We start from the raw sequence: 21,444 nt of genomic DNA on the forward strand, positions 1-21,444 counted from the left end.
ACCTCTTACTCTACGTCCCTTTGAGTGTATTAGCTCATTTTCCCCCCTGCTATCCATCCCATCCCAGTTTCGCAAAAGAGGAAACCGAGGCACAGTGAGGTTAGGTAATGTGCCCGAAATCCCACAGCTGCTGAGTGCTGGGATTCAAACCCAGCCCCTGCGTCCTGCCAGACACCCGCAAACGGAGACGAATGAGGCGTGGTGCACGAAGGACTCCCATCCGGAGAGGCTGACCCGCGAGGGAACCGCAGAAAACCACATGCACCACGTTGACGCAACGGCCTGGGAGTAAGACGGGCAAGGGGCAGCCTCCTGCCGCCGGCGCTTCCCGGCTCGCCCGGCAAATACCTACGGATTAATACACGGCGAGAAGGCAGCGGGATGCGTTGGAACACCTGGACTGGGTGGCTGTTGGGATCTAGTTCCAAGTAGGCTGCGGGGCCGCCAGCACAAAACAAGGTTTCCCGAAATTTCCCGCTCAGAAGAATCACCTGGAGGTTTTAAGAATACAGAATCCCAGACCCCTCCCCTAGAGAGTAAATGATGGGGACCCAGCGAGACCCAGGCAGAGGTTGCTATCAGGCAACTTTGGAGTGTTCCAGGGATGTGCTTTTTACGAAAAGCGATTTCATTTCAAAATAGGTGTAAAACCGAGAGCTCATTTTCCTGGCCACTTCCGGGGCTTACTGAACGCACCGCTCACATAAGGCCAAGTGAGCGGGGTCACCCAACACACCCTCCCGACCCCGCTGGGCCTAGGAAAGCCCAGAGGGGCGCGTGTCGCCCCGCCCCCTCGCCGCTCCTCCCCGCCCCGTGACTACAAGCCCCATCCTGCCCTGCGCTCAGGCACATTACGCCAGAGCAAGATGGCCGACGCGGCGGCCACTGCCGGGGCTGGCAGCTCCGGAACGGTAAGGGCGGGAGGCGCGGGGCCGAAGCCGAGAGAGTCGGGGCATTCTGTAACTTTCCCCTAGCCTGGGCTACAATCTTATACCCAGAAATCCAGCCCCACCATGAGCTCTGAGTGGAAGAGTGTCTTCCAGGTCGTACGTGACCCCCTTCTCGAGACTCGGCGGTTACCTCCTGAGTTGGTGGACCTGTATACTGATTGGCCCGTTCTCTGTTGGGGGTTGGGAGCCCGGAACACCTCCTGATTGGGGCAACGAGGCCGCTTTCGCCTTCTTATTGGCTCGCCAAAGTTGGGAGGGATTCCCGTTTCAAAATACTTCCTACTTGTAGGTCCTCTACTTAGCCTCATGTGTTTGTTGTTTTAATTTTCCTCGTTAGCAAAGTGGTGTGGAGATGGGAGGAACACGAGAGAGGTCACTTTTTTCTGGGAGATGGATATGAGTTCAATCCCATCGTGTGTGTTTCTTCAGCTATATATTCTGATAATCTGCTAAAATAGAAAGTAGAAAACAGCCGTTTTGTTATTGGAATTGTAAGTATTAGGTAGGCAGAAAGGCTGTCTACGAATTTAGAGCCCCCGGGGTGCTCAGTTATTACTCATTTGGCCAAGAGCTGTAAGTCTAAACATCAGGGACTACCACATCTTATTAAGCACTAATAAGTATTTAGCAGAAGAACCTTTGCTTGCCATTGGCAGTATGTGAACTCTGTGATTGCATCCTTGTCCTCTGGATGAAAATGTTTTCTCTTTCTGGGCTGCTGGTTCACAGAGATCAGGAAGTAAACAGTCCACTAACCCTGCTGATAACTACCATCTGGCCCGAAGGCGAACCCTGCAAGTGGTTGTGAGCTCCCTGCTGACAGAGGCAGGGTTTGAGAGCGCTGAGAAAGCATCTGTGGAAACATTGACAGAGATGCTGCAGAGCTGTAAGTACCAGGAAACAATAGGCCTTCTTCGAGTCAACCAAACATCTGTTCTGTGTCCTGCATTGTGATAGTGTTAGAGAGGATTTAAGAAAAAGAACATTGTTAAGTGACTTACAGGCTCTAGAATCAGATAGACCTGGGTGTAGGTCATCACTCTGCCACCTAATAGCTTGGGTAAACCACTAAACCTCCTGAACCTCAATTGCCTCCTTTGTGAAAAGGGATAATAATTTGTACCTCCTGGAGTTTTGAGTATAAGTGAGATGTATATGTAAAACAGTCAAAGCTGGGAACGTTGTAAGCTCTCGATGACTTGTAGGTGCTGTTATTATTGCTGTTTGTTCTCTATGCTCGAAGAACTTACAGTTTCATTGGAGAGTCAGGATTAATTCCCGTGAAATAGATGCCACACATTATATAATCAAGTGCTATATTATGTGATACAAAGAGTGAGAGTGAATAAGTTTTAGAAAATGGAAAAAAGAAAAAACCCCACTTTTAAAAGGAAGTATCTTGAGGTTTAGGAGCCTGGAATGGTCTCACATAGGCTTGTGCATGTACACTGTATTTCCCTCTTTGGGCCTTTGGAGGGGAGGGGAGGGGAGGATGGAATGAGGGTTGTGGGTATTTAAGGTGTTTGAGGGCGGAATCAACCCTATGAATGGAAGTTAGAGAAAGGTTTAGGCAGAGAGAGAAGTTGAACTGCAGTACAGGCCAAACAAAGAATTGGCCAACTCAGTGGGGCGCTCTGGAGCAATTATTGCCCATCAGAGTATCTGACATCAGTCCCCCAAAGCCCTGCCTTTGTAGTCTGGTCTTGATCAGTCACGAGATGTGGGCTGCCCCAGGAAGGGCGTGATCTGGGTTGACGTGACTCTCTGCAGCTGATGTTTGGAACTTCAAAATACCAAATGTTTTCCTAAAGCAGCCATCTCCAACCCCATTAGACTCTTAAATATTGAGGACCCCAAGGAATTTTGTATACATGGGCTTTATATAGAGAGATTTTTGTCACATTAGAAAATAAAACTGAGAACATTTTAAAACACAAGCATGCACAAGCACACATTCCATTGTCCAGCAGAGCCATGATGTCATCACAGGTGACATAGCCTCTGGAAAACTGCATGAGAGAATGAGACTAAAAAAATCAAAGAATGTCTCGTTTTATTATGAAAATGGTTTTGACCTGTGGACCCGTCCCAGAAAAAGGCTTTTTTGTATGTAAAATTCAGCACAATTTCAGAATTTTCATGGAGCTGCCCATCCACCTCTGAAACCCACTCATGGAGCCCAGCTTCCTGCTTCCCCTTTCCCCTGAAGGAGTTTAGCATGACTGAAAAGAGGTTCAGCTTCAGGTAGAAGAAACAAAAACTTGACAACCAGATAATAAGACCTTTTTTTTTTTTTTTTTTTTGGTGGCACAATGTACATATCATAAAATTACCATTTTAATTATTTTTCAGTGTACAATTCAGTAGTGTTAAATATACTCACAGTGTTGTACAACCATCAACACTATCCATTTCCAGAACTTTTCATCATTCTAAACAGAAACTCTGTATCCATAAACAGTAACTCCCCATTCCTCGTTCCTCCCAGCTCCTGGTAACCCCTAATCAATTTTTTTGTCTCTATGAATTTTTTTTTTCTAGATACCTCATATAAGTGGAATCTTAAAATATTTGACTGTCTGGCTTATTTCATTAGCATGATGTTTTCAACGTTTATTCATGTTGTAGCTTGTATCAGAATGTCATTCCTTTTGAAGGCTGAATAATATTCCATTATATGGATAGACCACGTTTTATGTATCCATTCATCTGTGGATGGACACTGGGTTGTTTCTACCTTTTGTTTACTGTGAATAGTGCTGCTGTGAACATGGATGCACAAGTAGTGCTGCTATGAACATCATGCACTCTGAGTCCCTGTTTTCCCTTCACTTGGGTGGATACCTAGGAGTGGAATTGCTGGCTTATATGGCAATTCTGTGTTTAACTGTTTGAGAACTGAGAGTAAGACTTTCTGCCTTTGATCCTTTCCTAGACATTTCAGAAATTGGGAGGAGTGCCAAGTCTTACTGTGAGCACACAGCCAGGACGCAGCCCACACTGTCAGACATTGTGGTCACCCTTGTCGAGATGGGTGAGTACACCTCCAGTTTCCGTTTCTTCAGTGCAGCTGAGTTGGAGGCATGAGAGAGAGAGAGAGAGGAGTCCCCAGGAGGCAGCCCCCTCTGCTGAGCGTTCTTAAATCCCCTCGTGAGTCTCCTGGTTTGCTTTTAGCTTGAGAGAGTTATCAAAAGAGGGTTCCTCTGAACCCCTTTAAGAGGCCTCCTAACTCCCTCTTCAGGGATTCTGCTGGAGCTTCTTTTGAGTGGCAGCAAAGCTCTTGAGTTGGGAGTTTAAACTATTTCACCACAGTATTACTTCCCCTTCCGTGTTCAGTATCCAGTGGTCTGGGCGGTGATTTCTGTTCTCCTGTTTCTTAGGTTTCAATGTGGACACTCTCCCTGCTTATGCAAAGCGGTCTCAGAGGATGGTCATCACTGCCCGTAAGTGAGTCTGAACTGAGGTACTCAGGAGTGCTCAACTAATGCTGGTGGAATGAATTGATTGAGTAGGGCAGGGACTGGTGTGTAGCTACTGCCTCGTTGCAGGCTCCCTTCCATTATTTGGGGCTACCTACCATGTAATCGTTATTTGGGCTAGTCGGATTAGGATGTGAAGTTCAGTCACCAGAAAGGTAAACCATCTCGATGCTACTTGAAAAATGTGAGAGTGCTTGTTCTTCCTTAGATCAAGGGTCAGTAAACTATGGCCTATAGGCCTAACGTGGTCCACCTCCTGTTTTTGTAAATAAACTTTTATTGGTACACAGCCATGTTTACTTATTATCTATGGTTGTTTTCATGCAATAATGGCAGAGTTAAGTAGTTGTGACAGGCTGCACAGCTTGCAAAACCTAAAATATTTACTTCCTGTCCCTTTATACAAAAAGTCTGATGATCTCTGCCTTAGATACACTGAGTGCCATAAACTGAGTTGATTGGAGTAACTAGTTTGGGTTTGCAGGACCTGGGGAGAATTCACTAGATTTTTTTTTCATCACTCTTTTCAGGCTGGCATCTTTTTTTTTTTGGCTGCGTTGGGTCTTCGTTACTGTGCACGGGCTTTCTCTAGTTGCGGCGAGCGGGGGCTACTCTTCGTTGTAGTGCACGGGCTTCTCATTGCGGTGGCTTCTCTTGCTGCGGAGCACGGGCTCTACGCGCGCGCGGGCTTCAATAGTTGCAGCACGACACGGGCTCAGTCGTTGTGGCTCGTGGGCTCTAGAGCGCAGGCTCAGTATTTGTGGTGCCTGGGCTTAGTTGCTCCGCGGCATGTGGGATCTTCCCGGACCAGGATAGAACCTGCGTCCCCTGCATTGGCAGGTGGATTCTTAACCACTGCGCCACAAGGGGAGTCCGGCTGACATCGTTTTAAGATGCTCCTCTCAAAGTGGCAGTAAAAGGTGCCATTTTCAACCCCTCTTGCTTTCAGTGGCCCTCACTTAACTTACCCTGGCTCAGTGTCTGTCTTTGTTACCTGGGTTCTTGAAAGGAGTTAGCAGCCCACCTAACTTCCTTAGGTCCTCAGCCTGCTCTTTATGTAGTTAGCTTGTCTCAGCCCCCACTCACCGACCTAAGAGGCGCGCAGGCAAGATTGTTGTAGATGGGAATGTCACCCCAGCTCATGCCGCGCCGGGCGTTGTTGGGGGGCGGAGGTACCTTTTCGGGTCCTCAAGCCATTAAAGGCCTTTTATTGGTAGAAGTACAAAGTGCCTGTTGCATAGAACATTGGGGTCCAGCATTTACTTTGAGAAAAGGAGGGTGTGGGTAGAGGCGCAAGGCCTTGGGTGGAAGAGTAACGGCCGGTGACTCTGTTGCAGCTCCAGTGACCAATCAGCCGGTGACCCCCAAGGCCCTCACTGCAGGACAGAACCGACCCCACCCGCCACACATCCCCAGCCATTTTCCCGAGTTCCCCGACCCCCACACCTACATCAAAACTCCGGTGAGTGACAAGGCCACCCTGGGGGCTGTGACTGATGCAAAAGCAGACTCCATTCTACTGGCTGTCAGACTGGAGTCCAGAAGTTTGTTGGTCACAGGGTAGTTCAGAACTCAGAATGTCTTTCCTCACTGGAAAACAGTTTGGCAAAGGAGAATTATCTTCTCCAGTTTGCTGGCAAAAATATAGTTAATAAAGAAACTGAAGCTGGCACAGTTCTGCTTGTCCCACCCAAACACAGAAGTACCTAGCCACGTAGAGAAAAGACACATTCCACAAAATGCTGGTAGTAATTCTTGGTGGGATTATAGCTAACTGTTGTTTTGTGTGTGCTTTTCTGGGTTTTCCAAATTTTCCATAATAGGTGAGAGTTATTTTTGAAATCAGGGAAAGAGTTACTTAAAACATACTTGGGGGAATTCCCTGGTATTCCAGTGGTTAGGACTCCGTGCTTTCACTGCTGAGGGCCTGGGTTCAATCCCTGGTCTGGGAACTAAGATCCCACAAGCTGCATGGTGTGGCCCCCCAAAAAAAACCCAAAAAATAAAACTTGGTAATATGAAATGGAACTTATCATAACTGTGAGCTCTGGGTCTGTATGGGGCAAGTCTAGTTGTCCTCCTTAGTTCAGATGTCCTCCGAACATGTCCTCTGTGTTCCAATTTGCCTTCTAGCAATTTCACCTTCCCTCGGGAAGGTACAGTGTGCATAGGAGTCCCCAGAGGCTCTTCTACTCGCTTCCTGTGTCCCCACCTCCACACTGCGTCCTGGTGCAAATATGGCCACGATGCAGGGTTGGGGCAAGTCCTCCAGGAGATTTTGCCACACCTCAGGATACGGGGGGAAAGGAGCAGGTGGTCATCCACCATTGCAACACAGCCATTGCTCTTGACCAGGATTTTCTGTATTAGTGTCCTAGGGCTGCTGTAACAAAGTGCCACAAACTCGGTGCCTTAGAACAACAGAAATGTATTGTCTTGTAGTTCCAGAGGCTAGAAGTCCAAAATCAAGGTGTCGGCAGGCTCCCCGTGAAACCTTTGCCCAGCCTCAGGTGGTTTCTAGGCAGTTCGTGGCGCCCCTTGGCTTGTAGATGCATCACTCCAGTCTTCCTCTTCACACGGCCCTCTCTCTGTATCTCCGTCTTCACGTGCCCATTTCTTATAAGGACACCAGTCATGTCGGATTCTTACCACCCTACTCATATGACCTCATGTTAACTGATTACATCTTGCAATGACCCTATTTCCAAATGAGATCATATTCTGGGATCCTGGGGATTAGGCCTTCCACACGTCTTTTTTTTAGGGGGCTATAATTCAACCCACAGCAGTCTCTAACTCTTTTGTAGCATATCTCTGTCAGTACAGTATTAAGCACATGCTTCAGTATTTGTTTGCTCATTTACGTGAATGTTGTAATGTAACACAGTACTAAAACAATGTACGATGAAAGATCATCTGACCCTTATTAAAGGTTCAGGAAACTGGTGCTCCTTTTTAGTGGCAGCCACGTTATAGCCTCAGCTTTTGTATTTTTTGAAATCTTGGTTTAATACTTGGTGGAATACGAAGTAGGAGGTCTGGTTCTAAGTTCAGTTTATTTTGATACTTTAACAGCTCTCATAGTTGAAAAAGGTACAGTACAAAGATAGGTGGGATCTTAGGCTGCCCTTAATAAATCATAAAACTAATTTGTTTCATTCTCATCTACCAATTATTTGAAGACTTATGTTAAAATTTTCCTATTAAATTTCCAACTTTTTAAATGTCAAGCAGTTGTCTTAAAAATAATTGTAAGATCTTGCATTTTCATGTTTTGAACCAGTGTGTTCAGAATCCTGTTAAATTCTTCATCTTGGGAAGATTTTAAACATGTCAGAAAATTCTGTTGTCATGTTACACTGAGGGCCCCTGGGTGGTCTCCGGCAGGGCTTCCCCGGCAGGTGTGTGAGGGTGGAATTCCCACTCTCCCTTCAGGATGTGTCTTATGCCTGAGTCCAGCTGTCGCTGGAGCTAAATGAAGGCCCGGGATCAATCACATAAATGTAAATGTTTGTATGTTTCTTAACTTTTAAGATTCAAAGTAAATGTTAATCATAGTTATATTGTTTCTTTCTGCCCTTCCACCGCCCTTGGGGGATCTCTGCTCTCAGTGACGGTAGGGGTCATTTAAAGGATGGGAGGACAGAGCAACAGCAAGGCAGGAACCCGAGGAGAGCAGTGTAGTCATTGGTATTTCTCTAGTGTCTTTGCTGTTCTCCCTTTAGACGTACCGTGAGCCTGTGTCGGACTATCAGGTCCTGCGGGAGAAGGCCGCATCCCAGAGACGAGACGTGGAGCGGGCACTCACCCGTTTTATGGCCAAGACCGGCGAGACCCAGAGTCTTTTCAAAGATGACGTCAGCACGTTTCCCTGTGAGTGTCTGCCCTCTGTGGACCCTGGCTTGTCCTCTGAGATCATCGCCCCGTCTTCCCTCTCTCTCAGTGTCGTTGGAAGAAACGAATAAGCTTTGTCCTTGTCTTGGGTGGAACTTGTTCTTCATTTCTGGCTCCTTTTTCTAGGTCTTAAGGGCCTGTCCCTAACTGATGACTCCAAAACAGTAATGGCCTGTGTTGGTATTGGGCACTTGAAGTGCATTGAGTTGAGGTTACCTCGAGGGTGACTGAGCCCCAGGCATCAGAGAGGCTCATTTAGCAGAAGGGGCAGCCCTGGTGGTAGAAGGACCCTGGTGTCAGGGGGCAGGGCAGTTAAAGAACCTCTGCCAGGCTTTGCCTTCATGACGTCCTCTCACAGGGCTACCATATAATTCCTCATCTCAGCACTATCATTTCATCATGTGACCAAGTTCCTTCCTCTCCACAGGCCTCAGTGTTTCCAAAGGGGAGTGAGGGAGATTGGTTTAGATGATTCATTCAGTCAGCAAGCTCCTGTTGGATTCTCGCCGTGTGCCTCGCCCCGGAACCACAGCGGCTAAGTTATTAAGTCCAGACACTGTGCTACTCACTTTCCCTACGTTATCTCATGAACTCCTCGAGTGAGCCTCTGAGTTAGGAACTGTTACTTCCACCATTCCAGGAGCCAAGGCTTATAGAGAAGAGAAATGAAATAATTTGCCCAAGGTCACACGGAGAGTAGATAGCATTCAAACCCAGCTGTTTCTGTCTGCAGGACCCCACATCTGAGCCACGTTAAAAATAATCTTTGGGCTTCCCTGGTGGCGCAGTGGTTGAGAGTCCGCCTGCCAATGCAGGGGACACGGGGTCGAGCCCTGGTCTGGGAAGATCCCATATGCCGCGGAGCAACTGGGCCTGTGAGCCACAATTACTGAGCCTGCGCGTCTGGAGCCTGTGCTCCGCAACAAGAGAGGCCGCGACAGTGAGAGGCCCGCGCACCGCGATGAAGAGTGGCCCCCGCTTGCCACAACTAGAGAAAGCCCTCGCACAGAAACGAAGACACAACACAGCCATAAAGAAATTAATTAATAAATTAATTTAAAAAAATAATAATAATCTTTGAGTGTCTCCTGATAATGACATTCTACCATGGAAGGATGCACAGAGACTTTCTTTTTATTTATTTATTTATTTATTTATTTATTTATTTATTTATTTAACCAGTGATTTCTCCTACTCAGCCTCAGTGCTTTTTGGAGGAATTGGGTCACTCATTTACCTGAAGTGCCCTCTAGCTCAGTGGATATACTTCCATGCAGAGAGTTCTCAAGTCCGCTATCGGGACTTGAGTCCTTCAGGTTGAAGGGATCCATATCCCTGCTCTAGTAATGAGGCTGGGGGTTAACTGACCTTGGGTATAAGATCACTAAGCTGATGCTTTGCTAGGATTGAGCCCCAGTTCTCTCTGATTTTAGTGGTACTTGGTAAAAGTAGGCTGTGAAGTCATATTGCCCGAGTTCAAATCCCACTCCACCACTTCCGGTGTGCTTGAGGAGGTCACATAACCTCTCCGGGCCTCAGGTTCCCCATCTGTAAAATGGGGTTGATAATTGTACTTACTTAATAGGGTGGAGGCGAGAATTAAAGATAACATGTAACGCCTGTAGGACACTGCCTGGCCTGTGGTAAGTGCTCGCGCGTGTTAGCCATCACTGTCATTCGGTGCTGCTCGCTGATCTGTCATAAGGCTCTCGGCCTCTCTTCCAATCCCCCAGTGATTGCTGCCAGGCCTTTCACCATCCCCTACCTGACCGCTCTTCTTCCGTCTGAGCTGGAGATGCAACAAATGGAGGAGACGGATTCCTCGGAGCAGGATGAGCAGACAGACACAGAGAACCTCCCTCTTCACATCAACACGGTGGGTCCTGCCTTCTGCCCGCTTCAGCATGCCCCCCGCAGTAGCCCGTGCTGCTCTCTGCCTATCACCCTGGGGATTGGACAGGACCTACCTCAGGTCTCTGGCCCCATGTTAGGGACTTGCATGATGGGCCCGCGGTGATCCAGTTGCGACACGATCTCTAGCTCAAGGGATAAGTCTGTGTCCCGGGGATCCATTCATTCATTCAACAAATATTGAATGAGCACCTGCCAGAGTCAGGCAGGTACCAGGTGCTAGGGAATTAGCAGGAGGCAAAATAGACAAAATGTCCTGCCCTCATGGAGCTAAGGAAAAGTGAGAAATTAGGAGATGGGAGTAGGTGTGGGCCTGGGGGATGTGGTATTAGATTGGGTGACTGAGAAGGTGACAGGTGAGTAAAGACCTGAGGGGAACAAGGCTCTCATGTATCTGGGAGTAGAGCGTTCCCCACAGAGGGAACAGCAGATGCGAAGGCCCTGAGGTGGGCGCTGTAGTGCTGAGGAACGGCAAGGCCATCAGGGTGGCCAGGGTGGCATGAGCAAAAGTGGGGAGGAGAGCAGGGGACGAGGTCAGAGAGCTCCTGGGGAAGTCAGGTCTTAACGGTACCTAAGCACTTGGGCTTTTTGTCAGTACGATGGGAGACCCTGGACATGCTGAGCAGAGGAGGGTCTCAGGATCGGAGAGGTTGCTGGGTCGAGGGTGGACTACAGAGGGTGAGGGCAGAAGCAGACTGGTCGGGAGGCTGGTGCAAGAAACTGAGAGATGGTGGTAGAGGTGAAGACACAGGTAGATTATTTGGTCAGATTCTAGATTATTTTCGGAGCAGAAGCGACTGATGGAGTGGATGTGAGAGAAAGAGAGTCAAAGATAAATGCAAGGGTTTTTTCCTGAACAGCAGGCAATATGGAAGTGCCCTCAGCCAAGACAGGTGAGACGGTTGGGTGGAACAGGTGTAGGGGGGAAGCCAGGAGTAGAGGTTTACACGAGGTAAGTTTGAGATGCTTATTAGACATACGGGTAGTGGGGTCAGGTAGGAAGGTGCGTAGGCGTATTGGAGTTCAAGGAGCTCTTGGGCTCAGGAGATGCAAACCTGGGAGTCCTCGGCGTGTAGATAGTGTTTAAACCACGAGACCAGGTGAGTGCCTAGGGGGCAAGTGAGGATAAAATAGAGAAGAGGTGCCAGGACTGAGCCCTGGGGCTCTGCGCTGTTCAGAGGGTGAGGATATGAGGAACCGGCCAAGGAGATGGAGAAGGCACAGCGGGAAAGGTGGCATAACTGGGGTGGGGGGTGCGGGGGCGGGGGGCTGCGGCGTCCCAGAGGCCAAGGGAAGAAGGTGTTTCAGGGAGAAGAGAGTGATCAGCTGTGTCTGAAGCTGCAGTTAGTTCCAGTCATGTGAGGACTGAGATGTTGCCCGTTAGATTTGGCAACGGGAATGTAGTTTGTGACCTTGACAATGGCAATTTCAAGAAGAATGAGAGCAAGTGAATTCAAAGAGAAAGAGAAGAGAGGAACTGGAGTCGGTGAGTGTGGACTTGTGTTGTCCGTTACAGTGGCCAGTAGCCACATGTAGCTATTTAAGTCTAAATTGATGTAAATTAAATAAAACAAAAAAATTCAGTTCCTTGGTCACACCAGCCACATTTCAGTGGCCACCTGTGGCTCGTGGCTACCCTACTGGGCAGCGCAGATATGAACAGTTAAACCATCACAGAAAGTTCCATTAATGTAGACCATGGTTTCAAGGAATTCTGCTGTGAAGGGAAGGAGAGAAAATGGAGCGGTAACTAAAGGGGAAGAATTAAGGAGGTCAGAGAGGTGTTTTGTTTTTTATTTTTTATTTTTATTTTTAAATTTTATGTATTGATTTTTTTAGCCGCACCTTGCAGCTTGCGGGATCTTAGTTCCCCAACCAGGGATCAAACGTGGACCCCCCCACGGTGGAAACGTGGAGTCCTAACCACCGGACCGCCAGGGATGTCCCTTATTTGTTTTTTAAGATAAAAGAAATAACAGGATGTTTGTATGCTGATGAAAATGATCTGGTAAAGTTGATGCAGGAGAGAAAGAAACATTTTGGAATGATGATCTTTGGTAAGGGAGAGGGCATGGGATCTAGTGCCCAAAAGGAGGGGTTAGCCTTATTGTGGACATTTCAGAGCCAGGATAGGAGATAAAATGTGTGGGCACAGAGACAGAGGTCGGCGGGGGGAGGTGTGCTCGTCGAAACTTGTGGGTGTTCTCTTTTCTGGTTACGATGTATTGTACTCGGCAAGTAAGAGGATAAGACCCACTCTTGTTCATGCATCAGGGGAGAAAGTGCCAAGTAGAGTCACAGACCTGCTGAAGCTCTAATGCCTTTAAAGCTTACAGGACCCTAAGAGTCAGGTTACCACATTCATCCATCTTTTAAGGTTGGCCCTGGCTTTTAAGCAAGGGATGGCTCAATGGTTGTAGCTGGACTGAGGATTCCTCGTGTTCTCTGAGGTGTGAGGCCCCAGGATGCAGGTGGAAAGTGCCAGTGCTGACTCTAGTATTTGCTGAAGGTCTCCCTTGCCTGAACACACATTTCTTTAATGTTGAATTATTCCTTTCAGAATTAGGGCTGGGAGCCCATGGCTCTACATAGAGCAGAGGAGCTTTGTTATTCTACACTTCTGTTTTGGACTCAGTTAATTTGGTCTGAGATATGGTGATTGGGTCACGGACTAAGATGAGGTTCACCTTATGAGAAGGCAGAGTCTTCTAAACAAACATCACCGTCCCTTTATAAATACAAAGCAGCTAAAGGGCTTGCAGATGTGTTATCTAAAACTCCCGGGTAATGTAATGACATAGGTGAGGTCATGGCGGTGAGTGAACTGAGGCTGAAAGGATGCCAGGAACTGCCTGAGGACTCCTGGATACCCAGAGGCCAAGCCAGACAGCAAAGAGTAGAAAGACCTGAGCCTCGGAGTCAGACTGACCTGGCCTCAGATCCAGACCAGGGTACTTTCCAGCTAAGTGACTTTGGCTGCATGACCCAGCATCTGAGTCTGTTTCCTCACAAATACAAATAGGAGTAGGAACACCTACCTCAAGGGGAAGTGAGGAGCCTGAGATAAAATGAGCTCATCCATATCAGGTGCCTGGCACATGGCAGCTCATGGTACCCACTGCCCCCCTGCCCCTGCTGTATGACCATATGCTCTTCTGTACAAAATAAGTAAATAAAAAGACTTCAAGAAAAGGATTCCAGCAACAATTTATGACAGTCAGTTGGGCTTGTTATTTCGTTGGACTGGCAAATACAATCATATGTTTAAGACTCAGAATGTACGGAAAGATGTATCGTGACAGTCTTTCACCTGTCCTTGTTCCCTGTCGTCCATTTTCCCTCCTCCAAAGCAACCAGTGTCACCAGTCTCTTGTGAATCCTTCTAGAGATGTTTTTTCGTTGTTATTTTAAGCACCAACAGTCCTTTCCCCTCGCTTGCTTTCTTTGTGGCGCTCTCGGTGGTCGTTGCTCGCTGTATGTGAGGAGCTGCCTCGTCCCTCCCATAGCTTCCTCCTGCTCCATTGTGTGGATTCAGCGAGCCAGTCCCCTGTGGATGTTTAGGTGGTTTTCTGTCTTTAGCATTTACAGACATTGTTATGGTAGGTTCAGTAACTGGTGTTTTAAATTGTTCTTTTATCTATCAAGGTCACAGCTGTCAAGGACTGTTGCTAGGTAGTTACTTTGTTTAACTTGGTTCTGGTTACTCCATCTAGGAACATGAAGGGGCTATTCATTTTATTTATTTATTTATTTATTTTTTGGCCACACTGTGCAGCATGCGGGATCTTAGTTCCCTGACCAAGGATCAAACCTGTGCCCCCGGCAGTGGAAACGCAGAGTCTTAACCACTGGACCGCCAGGGAAGTCCCAGGGCTATTCATTTTAAATTGGTGTATCAGAGGATTATTTTCTCATACATTTGAACTTCTGCAGGCAATCCCAGTGTCTCAACTTTTACTCTTTTCTGAACATTGTACCATTCATTTACTCAGCAAGTATTTGTTTAGTACCTGGTAAGTATCGGATACTGTTCTGGGTGCTTGGGACACATCAGTGACCAGAACAAAGACAACAGCTGCATCTCGGGAGCCTGTGTGTTGGCAGTGGGGGAATGACCATAGACGTAATACGTAAATACATCATTATATGGTATGTTAAAAATGAAAGTGCTACGGGGGGTGGAAACTGAGTAGGGGAGGATCCAGGGTAAACGGTGGAGGTTTCAGTTTTAAATAGGGTGCTCAGGGTACACATCACAAGGTGCCGTCTGAGCAGAGTCTTAAAGGAGGTGAGGGAGTGAGCCATGTGGATATTTGGGGAAGAGTGTCCTGGAAAGGGAACAGCCAGTGCAAAGGCCCTGGGGAATAGCACAAAGGAGAGCGGAGGTGTGACTGAGGAAGGTGGGGCCGGGGGAGGGGAGGAAGAGGTCAGATCAGGCGGGGCCTTGTGAGCAGTTTTAAGAACTGTCTTTTCATTGGATGAAGTGGGAGTCCTGGGAGGGTGTGGAGCAGAGGAGAGGCAGGTCTGAACTTCTCCAAGGAGCACTGGCTGTGCTGGTGAGAATGGGGCAGGCAGAGGAGGGACTGTGGCGGGAGGCCAGTTAGGAGGCCGTTGTCCATCCGGGTAAGAGACGCTAGTGGGTCATACCAGGGGGGTCGTGGTAGAGATAGTGGAAGTGGTCAGATTCTGCCTGTATTTGGAAGATAACGCCAAGAAGTTTTCCCAGCAGATTGGCTGTGGGATGCCAGAGAAAGAAAGAAAGCAGGAGTGACTGCAGAGTTTTGGGCTTGGACAGCTGGGAGGACAGGACGGGAAGACAGTGGGAGAAGCTGTTTGTGCTCGGGGTTCAGTTTTAGGCACGTTGAATTCGAGATGCCTGCTTGACCGCCGGGTGGAGATGGCAGGTGGTTGAGCGACTGGCCGTGCAGGCCTGGAGGTCAAGGGAGAGGTGAGGGCTGCGGAGGTTCAAGTGGGGGATGCTGCCGTGGAAGTGGTGGTAGAAGCTGTGAGGCTGGATGCAGTCACCCAGGGCGCCTGGGGTGCATGAGGCGGGTGCATGAGGCGGGTGCATGAGGGGCGTGCACGCATGCCCTGAGTCTGGCCTTTCCAGGCCCAGGTCGCTCCTGACAGACCTTTCTACTCCCACCTTTTTTTACAAATCTCAGTCGTTTTAGTACTTTACTTCTTTTGTCTACTCCTCCTGTCCCTCCCCATCTCAAGGCTGCCTGTCCCCAAAGACAGCAAAGAAAGTGGCATTTCCAGAAGCTGTCCTTGGGAGAAGAGAAGCCTGTTGTCCCATGACTCGTGCCCCAAGTCCTGGCCTCATGAGGCATAGCGAGCTGAGTCGGGGGAGCCTCCAGCAGTGATCCCAGGGCACCCCTGACTGGGTCCCCTCCACCCTAATCATCTCAGGAAACACTTAAGGCACAGTTGAACTTCCAGTAACATTGAAGGTCGGGCGTTTCCTGTAGAGAGATGAGAGGAGGGAGGTAAGGGTGAGCTACTAAACCGAGCCGTTAAGAACTTCAGAAAGGTCAGAGCCCAGTATCCAAGGCAGGTCTGGGTGTGGTCAGACGTTGTGTCCGGCACCTAGTCTGACACGAGCCAGCCAGGCTGACCTTGGGGTACTCGCTTTCAAGGGAGCCTCCAGGAGGTCCACAATGACTCTAGTGCCACCGGACTGGGTGTTGGAGAGGGAAGGCACAGGGGCCCGGAATGAACTGGGTCTCTGGGGAGAACAGGGCTGACGGACAGTGAGAGGGCACGCAGCCGAACCTCAGAGTCATGCTTTCTTCAGTGTCATTGAGCCCAGACTGGCGCCGCCGTCCTAGGCCAGTGGTCCCTATGGGAGACCCTGCCATCTGTCCACTGTCCCGCTGTCTTCTGACAGCATAATCTCCTGGTTAAGGTCAAGTCCTCTTTTGCCTCAGGTTACAGAACGGGAATCCCAGTGACAGAACCGTCGGCCTGTCACCAGGGGGCGCAGCCCAACCAGCTGCTTCTGGTCCCTTACAGCCCCTTGGGCCTGCGCTGCTTCGTGTGATTTTTACCCCCTTCGCCTGTAGCTTCTGCTCATTTTAAAGAACTTGGAAAATAGAAGAGAGTGTAAAAAAGGAAAGGAGAATCAATCACCCATATTTCCAGAAGCCGTTTGTAAAACTTCAACATATTACTGTTTTCTATGTCTACATCCCATTGTGATTTTTAAAAAATCTTTAACTGAGCTCATATTGAATATATTCAAACTTATAAGCTTTTCTCCAAAATCACTTTCCTCAAAAAACGAACAGCAAAAGGCCTGATCCACGGGCTGCAGACAGAGATTTTGGAGGATGCTCTGTGTTGGTGCCTGCATGTGCTGCTTCGCCTTCATGGGAGCTCTCGGGGCTTGAGCAGCTTCTGGCCTCTGCTGGGATATGATCATTTGTACCATGTTGCAAGTACCAGATATTTGAGAATATGCGGGAAAATCTATTATGATTTACATGAGCTTTGGTCCAGGGGGTGCCCTATGCACATGATCTGTTTCAGTCCTGTACCTCTCAGTCCTGCAGGGCATCGGGAGCCACTTCTCTTTTTCTTTGTCTCCGCACAGGCTGGGCTTCCTCCCTGAAGCGTCTAAATTGTAGCCCCTGACTCTGCCCCTCCCAGCTCTCTGTTCCTTCTAACTCCTGTTCCTGCCTTCTGAAGAGGTTCAGGGTCTGGTGTTCTGTGCTCCACTGTGTCAAAGCTGGTGCTCTCGCCTTCCTCTGATAGCAGCCGCTGCCTGGCCTCCTTTCGTCTGGGGCAGAGAGAGGCACATTAGCCAAAAGGTGGTGCTTGGGCTTCTAATTTCTCAATGGAAGGGATGCTAACAGTAGTTCTTACCGTTGGCATGATCTCTTTCCTTATGCCATTTGGTATTTTGCTTTATTTCGGCTTTTGCTCAAAGGATGATTCTGGAGCCGAGAAGGAGAACGCCTCCGTCCTGCAGCAGAACCCTTCCTTGTCGGGGAGCCGGAACGGGGAGGAGAACATCATCGATAACCCCTATCTGCGGCCTGTGAAGAAACCCAAGATCCGCAGGAAGAAGTGAGTTGGAGGCCAGGGTGCAGAGAGGCCTCCCTGGCCGACCGAGGTGGTCTTCTCTGCTCCTTGGCAGAAAAGAGAGGCTCACCAGTGGTTCTGAACCTTGGGGAGAGCTACTCTGGTGAGAGGGGAATATTTTCCCCTTTCCTCTCCGTCCTCATCTCCCGCATGTACCTTTTGCTGCATGGAGGTTGAGCATCCTGCAGCCCAGGGACCAACCCTCACAGCCCAGCAGTTGTTCCCCCACAAGAAGGAGAGCAGCTGGGGCCCCCACCAGGCGGGCTCCATGGATTCCTCTTCTTTCTAGGTCCCTCTCGTGAGCTGAGAAGGAAGCCTGCCTTGTAGAGAGACGTGGATGCCACCCTCCTGGGGGAGTTAAAGCCACTCGAGGGAAGAAGAGGGTGGCTGCCTCGGGGTCGAGCTGAGGCTCTAGGGTGTGACCGGGCATGATTTTAATAGCAAACTCTCTATTAAGATTACCTGTTTTCACTGGATGTTTGGGTTGATGAAGATACGATGGTAACAATGAGGCTTTTTAAATCAACCGGGCCATACCGTGGGGCACAGGAGCAGCCAGTGACTTCGTTTATAATCATGGAACTTGATTCCTTGAAACCTGGGAGACCAGGGAAGGTGGCAGGAAAGAAAGGGCTCTTTGCCCACTTTGCTCACTGCCAGAAAGACTGTTTGCTTAGTTTGTGTTTCAGGATATCTTGACCCCTTTTATTGACTGACAATTTGTGGCACCTATTTTATCGTCCTAGAACCTCCTTACTTCTCACCTCACCTGGGCTCCACGTGCCCTGTCGGGCTGATCGAAGGTGACTTTCCCTCCTTTAACATGTTGGAAACAGGAGGCCCACCCATCGCAGCCTCCATCTGGGGCCGGCAGGAGTCAGGAGGCATAAGCAGATGCGTGTGGAGTAGAATGAAAGGCAGTACTGACTCTCTCATCAGCATCTGATGAAAGCTCCCTAAAGCAGGGCAGCGCCCTCTCCTGAGGGGTTTATCATTTACTGTCCCTCTGTGGAGCGTGTGCTTGGGAACAACCAAGTTCTGCCCCATCCTGGGAAAAGAGATTTTCTTTGACAAGAGCCTACATCAGTGGATATATTACGCTGTGATTTGATGGAGGAATCACTGGTTTTATGCAGTAGGAAAAGGATTTGCTGGGGGTGGGAGGTGGCGGGGATGAGATTTTGAAGGCCGGGCTTAGCCTCATGTTCTGAAAGCTGAGAAACCTGTTCGGTCTGCTGGAAGTTGGCGTGGATGGAAGGCCATGTGCCCACCTTATGGCAGAAGTGGGCCAAGAAGAGCCTGCAGGTCTGAATCTGTCCAGCCTCTTTGCCTCTTTATCCTTGATGTGCCCTACAAACCAAAAAAGAAGGATGCTGGGCAAGCTGATACCTTTTGACTGTTCTCCAAAGGAAGAGGTTTTAAAACCAAGTTGGAGGAAGAGAAGTGCCAGTGACACCTGGAGGCTAACACAGGGTAAAGGAGGAGATCCTGGGTTAGTGTCCTAAGGTCCATGCTGAGCTCTCCTGATACTCGGCTTCCACAGTCATCTCTTAACCTTCTGTCCTCTTGGTGAATTTGAAAACTCGAAAAACCTGGTGACTTGACAGCAGGCTCCATGTTCCTCTGGCCTCACTGTTCTCTAAGCATTTCATCCCGCTGGCTGGAAGGAAAGTGCTGCTCGTCAGCAACTGAAGAGAGGATACTGAGAAAATCGGATTCCCCAGCTCTGGACCAAATAAGAGTTTTTCCGGTTTGTAGTGACCTGAAACTCTTCCAGTTGAAAGTAGTCAGATCGGGCCTGTGCTGACCCCCTCTGAACTTGCCATTTGGCTCTTGGTGGTTCTTGGCCTGTTGAGTTTAAATATAGTTCCAGGTTTGAGCCATGGCAGATGCAGGGCTGAAACTTTCCCGGCTTGCTGTTCTCACCTGCTCCCGGGAGCAGTCATCCCAGCAATTCCTCCTGCTACTATCCCAAACAAGCACCTGTTGAGTGCTGTAACACTAAGGGATGAGGTGGGATTTGGAAAAGAATTGCCCTTTCTGCTGTTGAGATTTCAGAGGCCTTGCTGCTGTAATTCTGTTCTGCATGAGACACTGGGAGATGGTCGGACAACCTGAAACATTGACCTGACTATCGTGTAAAAACTGTGCATAATCCTCAATGGATATTTATAAGTTTTTATTTTTTATAACTTTGGGGGAATCATGGAGGGAAAAAGTAGTCAACAGAGCCAGATTAAGCATGTGATTTATGAGCTCTTAATAAAAGGTCATAATAAAAACTTTGTAAATGAAACAGAATTATAAGCTTTGAACTTAATTTGTATGCAAATGTTATAGCAGTGAGTAAAGCTGTATACCAATAAGTAAGGCTTAGCCCTTATGTTGGACAGAGTACCCTTTTTCAACTGTCTAAAACTTTTTTTATTTGGGAAGTCTGCAAACACAAAACTAGAGAGGAAAGTATATATACTTTCCCTATGTATTCTTCACCCAACTTCAACACTTATCAACATCTTTTCTGTTTCATCTATTTCTTCTACTTTTTTTCTTTTATTTTTTATTCCTAGAGTATATTTTAAAACAAATCTAAGAGCTATGTCATGTAATCTGTAAGTATGTTGTTATGCATCTGATAGACTTTTTAAAGTTTTTTTTGAGGTAATTATAGATTGAGGATGTTGAAAAAAAAAAAAATATGTTCAGGGAGGTCCCATGTACCCTTCACCAGTTCCTTCATTGGTAGCATCTTGAATAACTGTAGTATAATATGAAAGCCAGGAAAACGACATTGGTACAATCCACAGGGCTTATTCAGATTCCACCATTTCGTGTGTGTGTGTGTGTGTGTAGTTCTATGCAATTTTGTCATGTGTAGATTCACAATCAAGATATAGAACATTGTGAGGGGGAGGGATAAATTGGGAGATTGAGACATATACACACTATACTGTATATAAAATAGGTAACTAATAAAGGCCTACTGTATAGCGCAGGGAACTCTACTCATTACTTTGTAATGACCTATATGGAAAAGAATGTAAAAAAGAGTGCATATATGTATATGTATAACTGATTCACTTTACAGAAGAAACTAACACAACATTGTAGGGACTTCCCTGGTGGTCCAGTGGTTAAGAATCCGCCTTCCAATGCAGGGGATGCGGGTTTGATCCCTGGTCGGGGAACTAGGATCACACATGCTGCAGGGCAACTAAGCCCGCGCGCCACAACTACTGAGCTCGCATGCCTCAATGAGAGAGCCTGCGTGCCGCAAACTACAGAGCCCATGAGCCCTGGAGCCTGCACGCCACAACTAGAGAGAAGCCTGCACACCACAATGAAGAGCCCTCACCGCAATGAAAGATCCCATGCGCTGCAACTAAGACCCGACGCAGTCAAAAAAATAAAGAAAATATTTTTAAAAAAGAACAATGTAGCAGATAAAATAAACTTATTTAAAAAAACTAACAACATTGTAAATCAACTATACTCCAATAAAAATTAAAATATATACAGAACATTTCCATAGCCACAAGGTTCCTTCATGCTGTCTCCTTATAACCACATCCACCTCTCACCTCTTCCCCATCCCTACCCCCAGCAGTCACTGCTCTGTTCTCCATCTCTATAATTTTATTTAAAAAATATATAAATGGAATCAAAGTTTGTGACCTTTTGAAGTTGGCTTTTTTCACTTAGCATAAGCGAGTGAGAGCCATCCAGGTGGTTGTGTGTGTCAGTAGTTCCTTTCTTTTTATTGCTGAGTAGTATCCCAGGTATGGATGTACCATGTCTGTTGAACCATTCATACAAGGAGGGACATCTAGGCTGTTTCCAGTTTGGGGCTATTAAGAGTGAAGCAGCTATAGACATCTGTGTATAGGTTTTTATGTAAACATAAGTTTTCATTTCTCTGGAATAAATGCCCAAGAATGCAACTGCTGGGTCCTGTGGTAACTGTATGTTTCATTTTAAAAGAAACTGAAACTCTTTTCCAGAGTGGCTGTATCATTTTGCGTTCCTGCTAGCAGTGTACGAGTGAGCCAGTTTCTCCACATCTTCACCAGCATTTGGTGTTACCGTTTTTTTAAATTTTAGCCATGCTGATAGGTGTGCGGTAA

At 47.8% G+C, this 21,444-nt stretch overlaps 1 protein-coding gene across 2 annotated transcripts; it reads left to right on the plus strand.

Moving 5' to 3' along the window:
- Positions 1-798: 798 nt before the first annotated feature.
- Positions 799-21,261, plus strand: TAF8 (TATA-box binding protein associated factor 8). Of its 2 annotated transcripts, none has more exons than XM_057555144.1 (9): positions 799-911; positions 1,680-1,836; positions 3,886-3,984; positions 4,331-4,393; positions 5,767-5,891; positions 8,155-8,302; positions 10,057-10,199; positions 17,166-17,305; positions 17,610-21,261. In XM_057555144.1, the coding sequence occupies exons 1-9, from the start codon at positions 867-869 to the stop codon at positions 17,620-17,622; spliced, it is 933 nt and encodes a 310-aa protein (XP_057411127.1). In that variant the 5' UTR covers positions 799-866; the 3' UTR covers positions 17,623-21,261. The 2 variants fall into 2 exon arrangements, with proteins under 2 accessions (XP_057411127.1, XP_057411126.1); XM_057555143.1 differs by having other exon boundaries at positions 18,067-21,261.
- Positions 21,262-21,444: the final 183 nt, after the last annotated feature.

The sequence above is a fragment of the Balaenoptera acutorostrata genome, chromosome 10 (genome assembly GCF_949987535.1).
Source record: "Balaenoptera acutorostrata chromosome 10, mBalAcu1.1, whole genome shotgun sequence".
In the NCBI taxonomy this organism is placed as follows: domain Eukaryota; kingdom Metazoa; phylum Chordata; class Mammalia; order Artiodactyla; family Balaenopteridae; genus Balaenoptera; species Balaenoptera acutorostrata.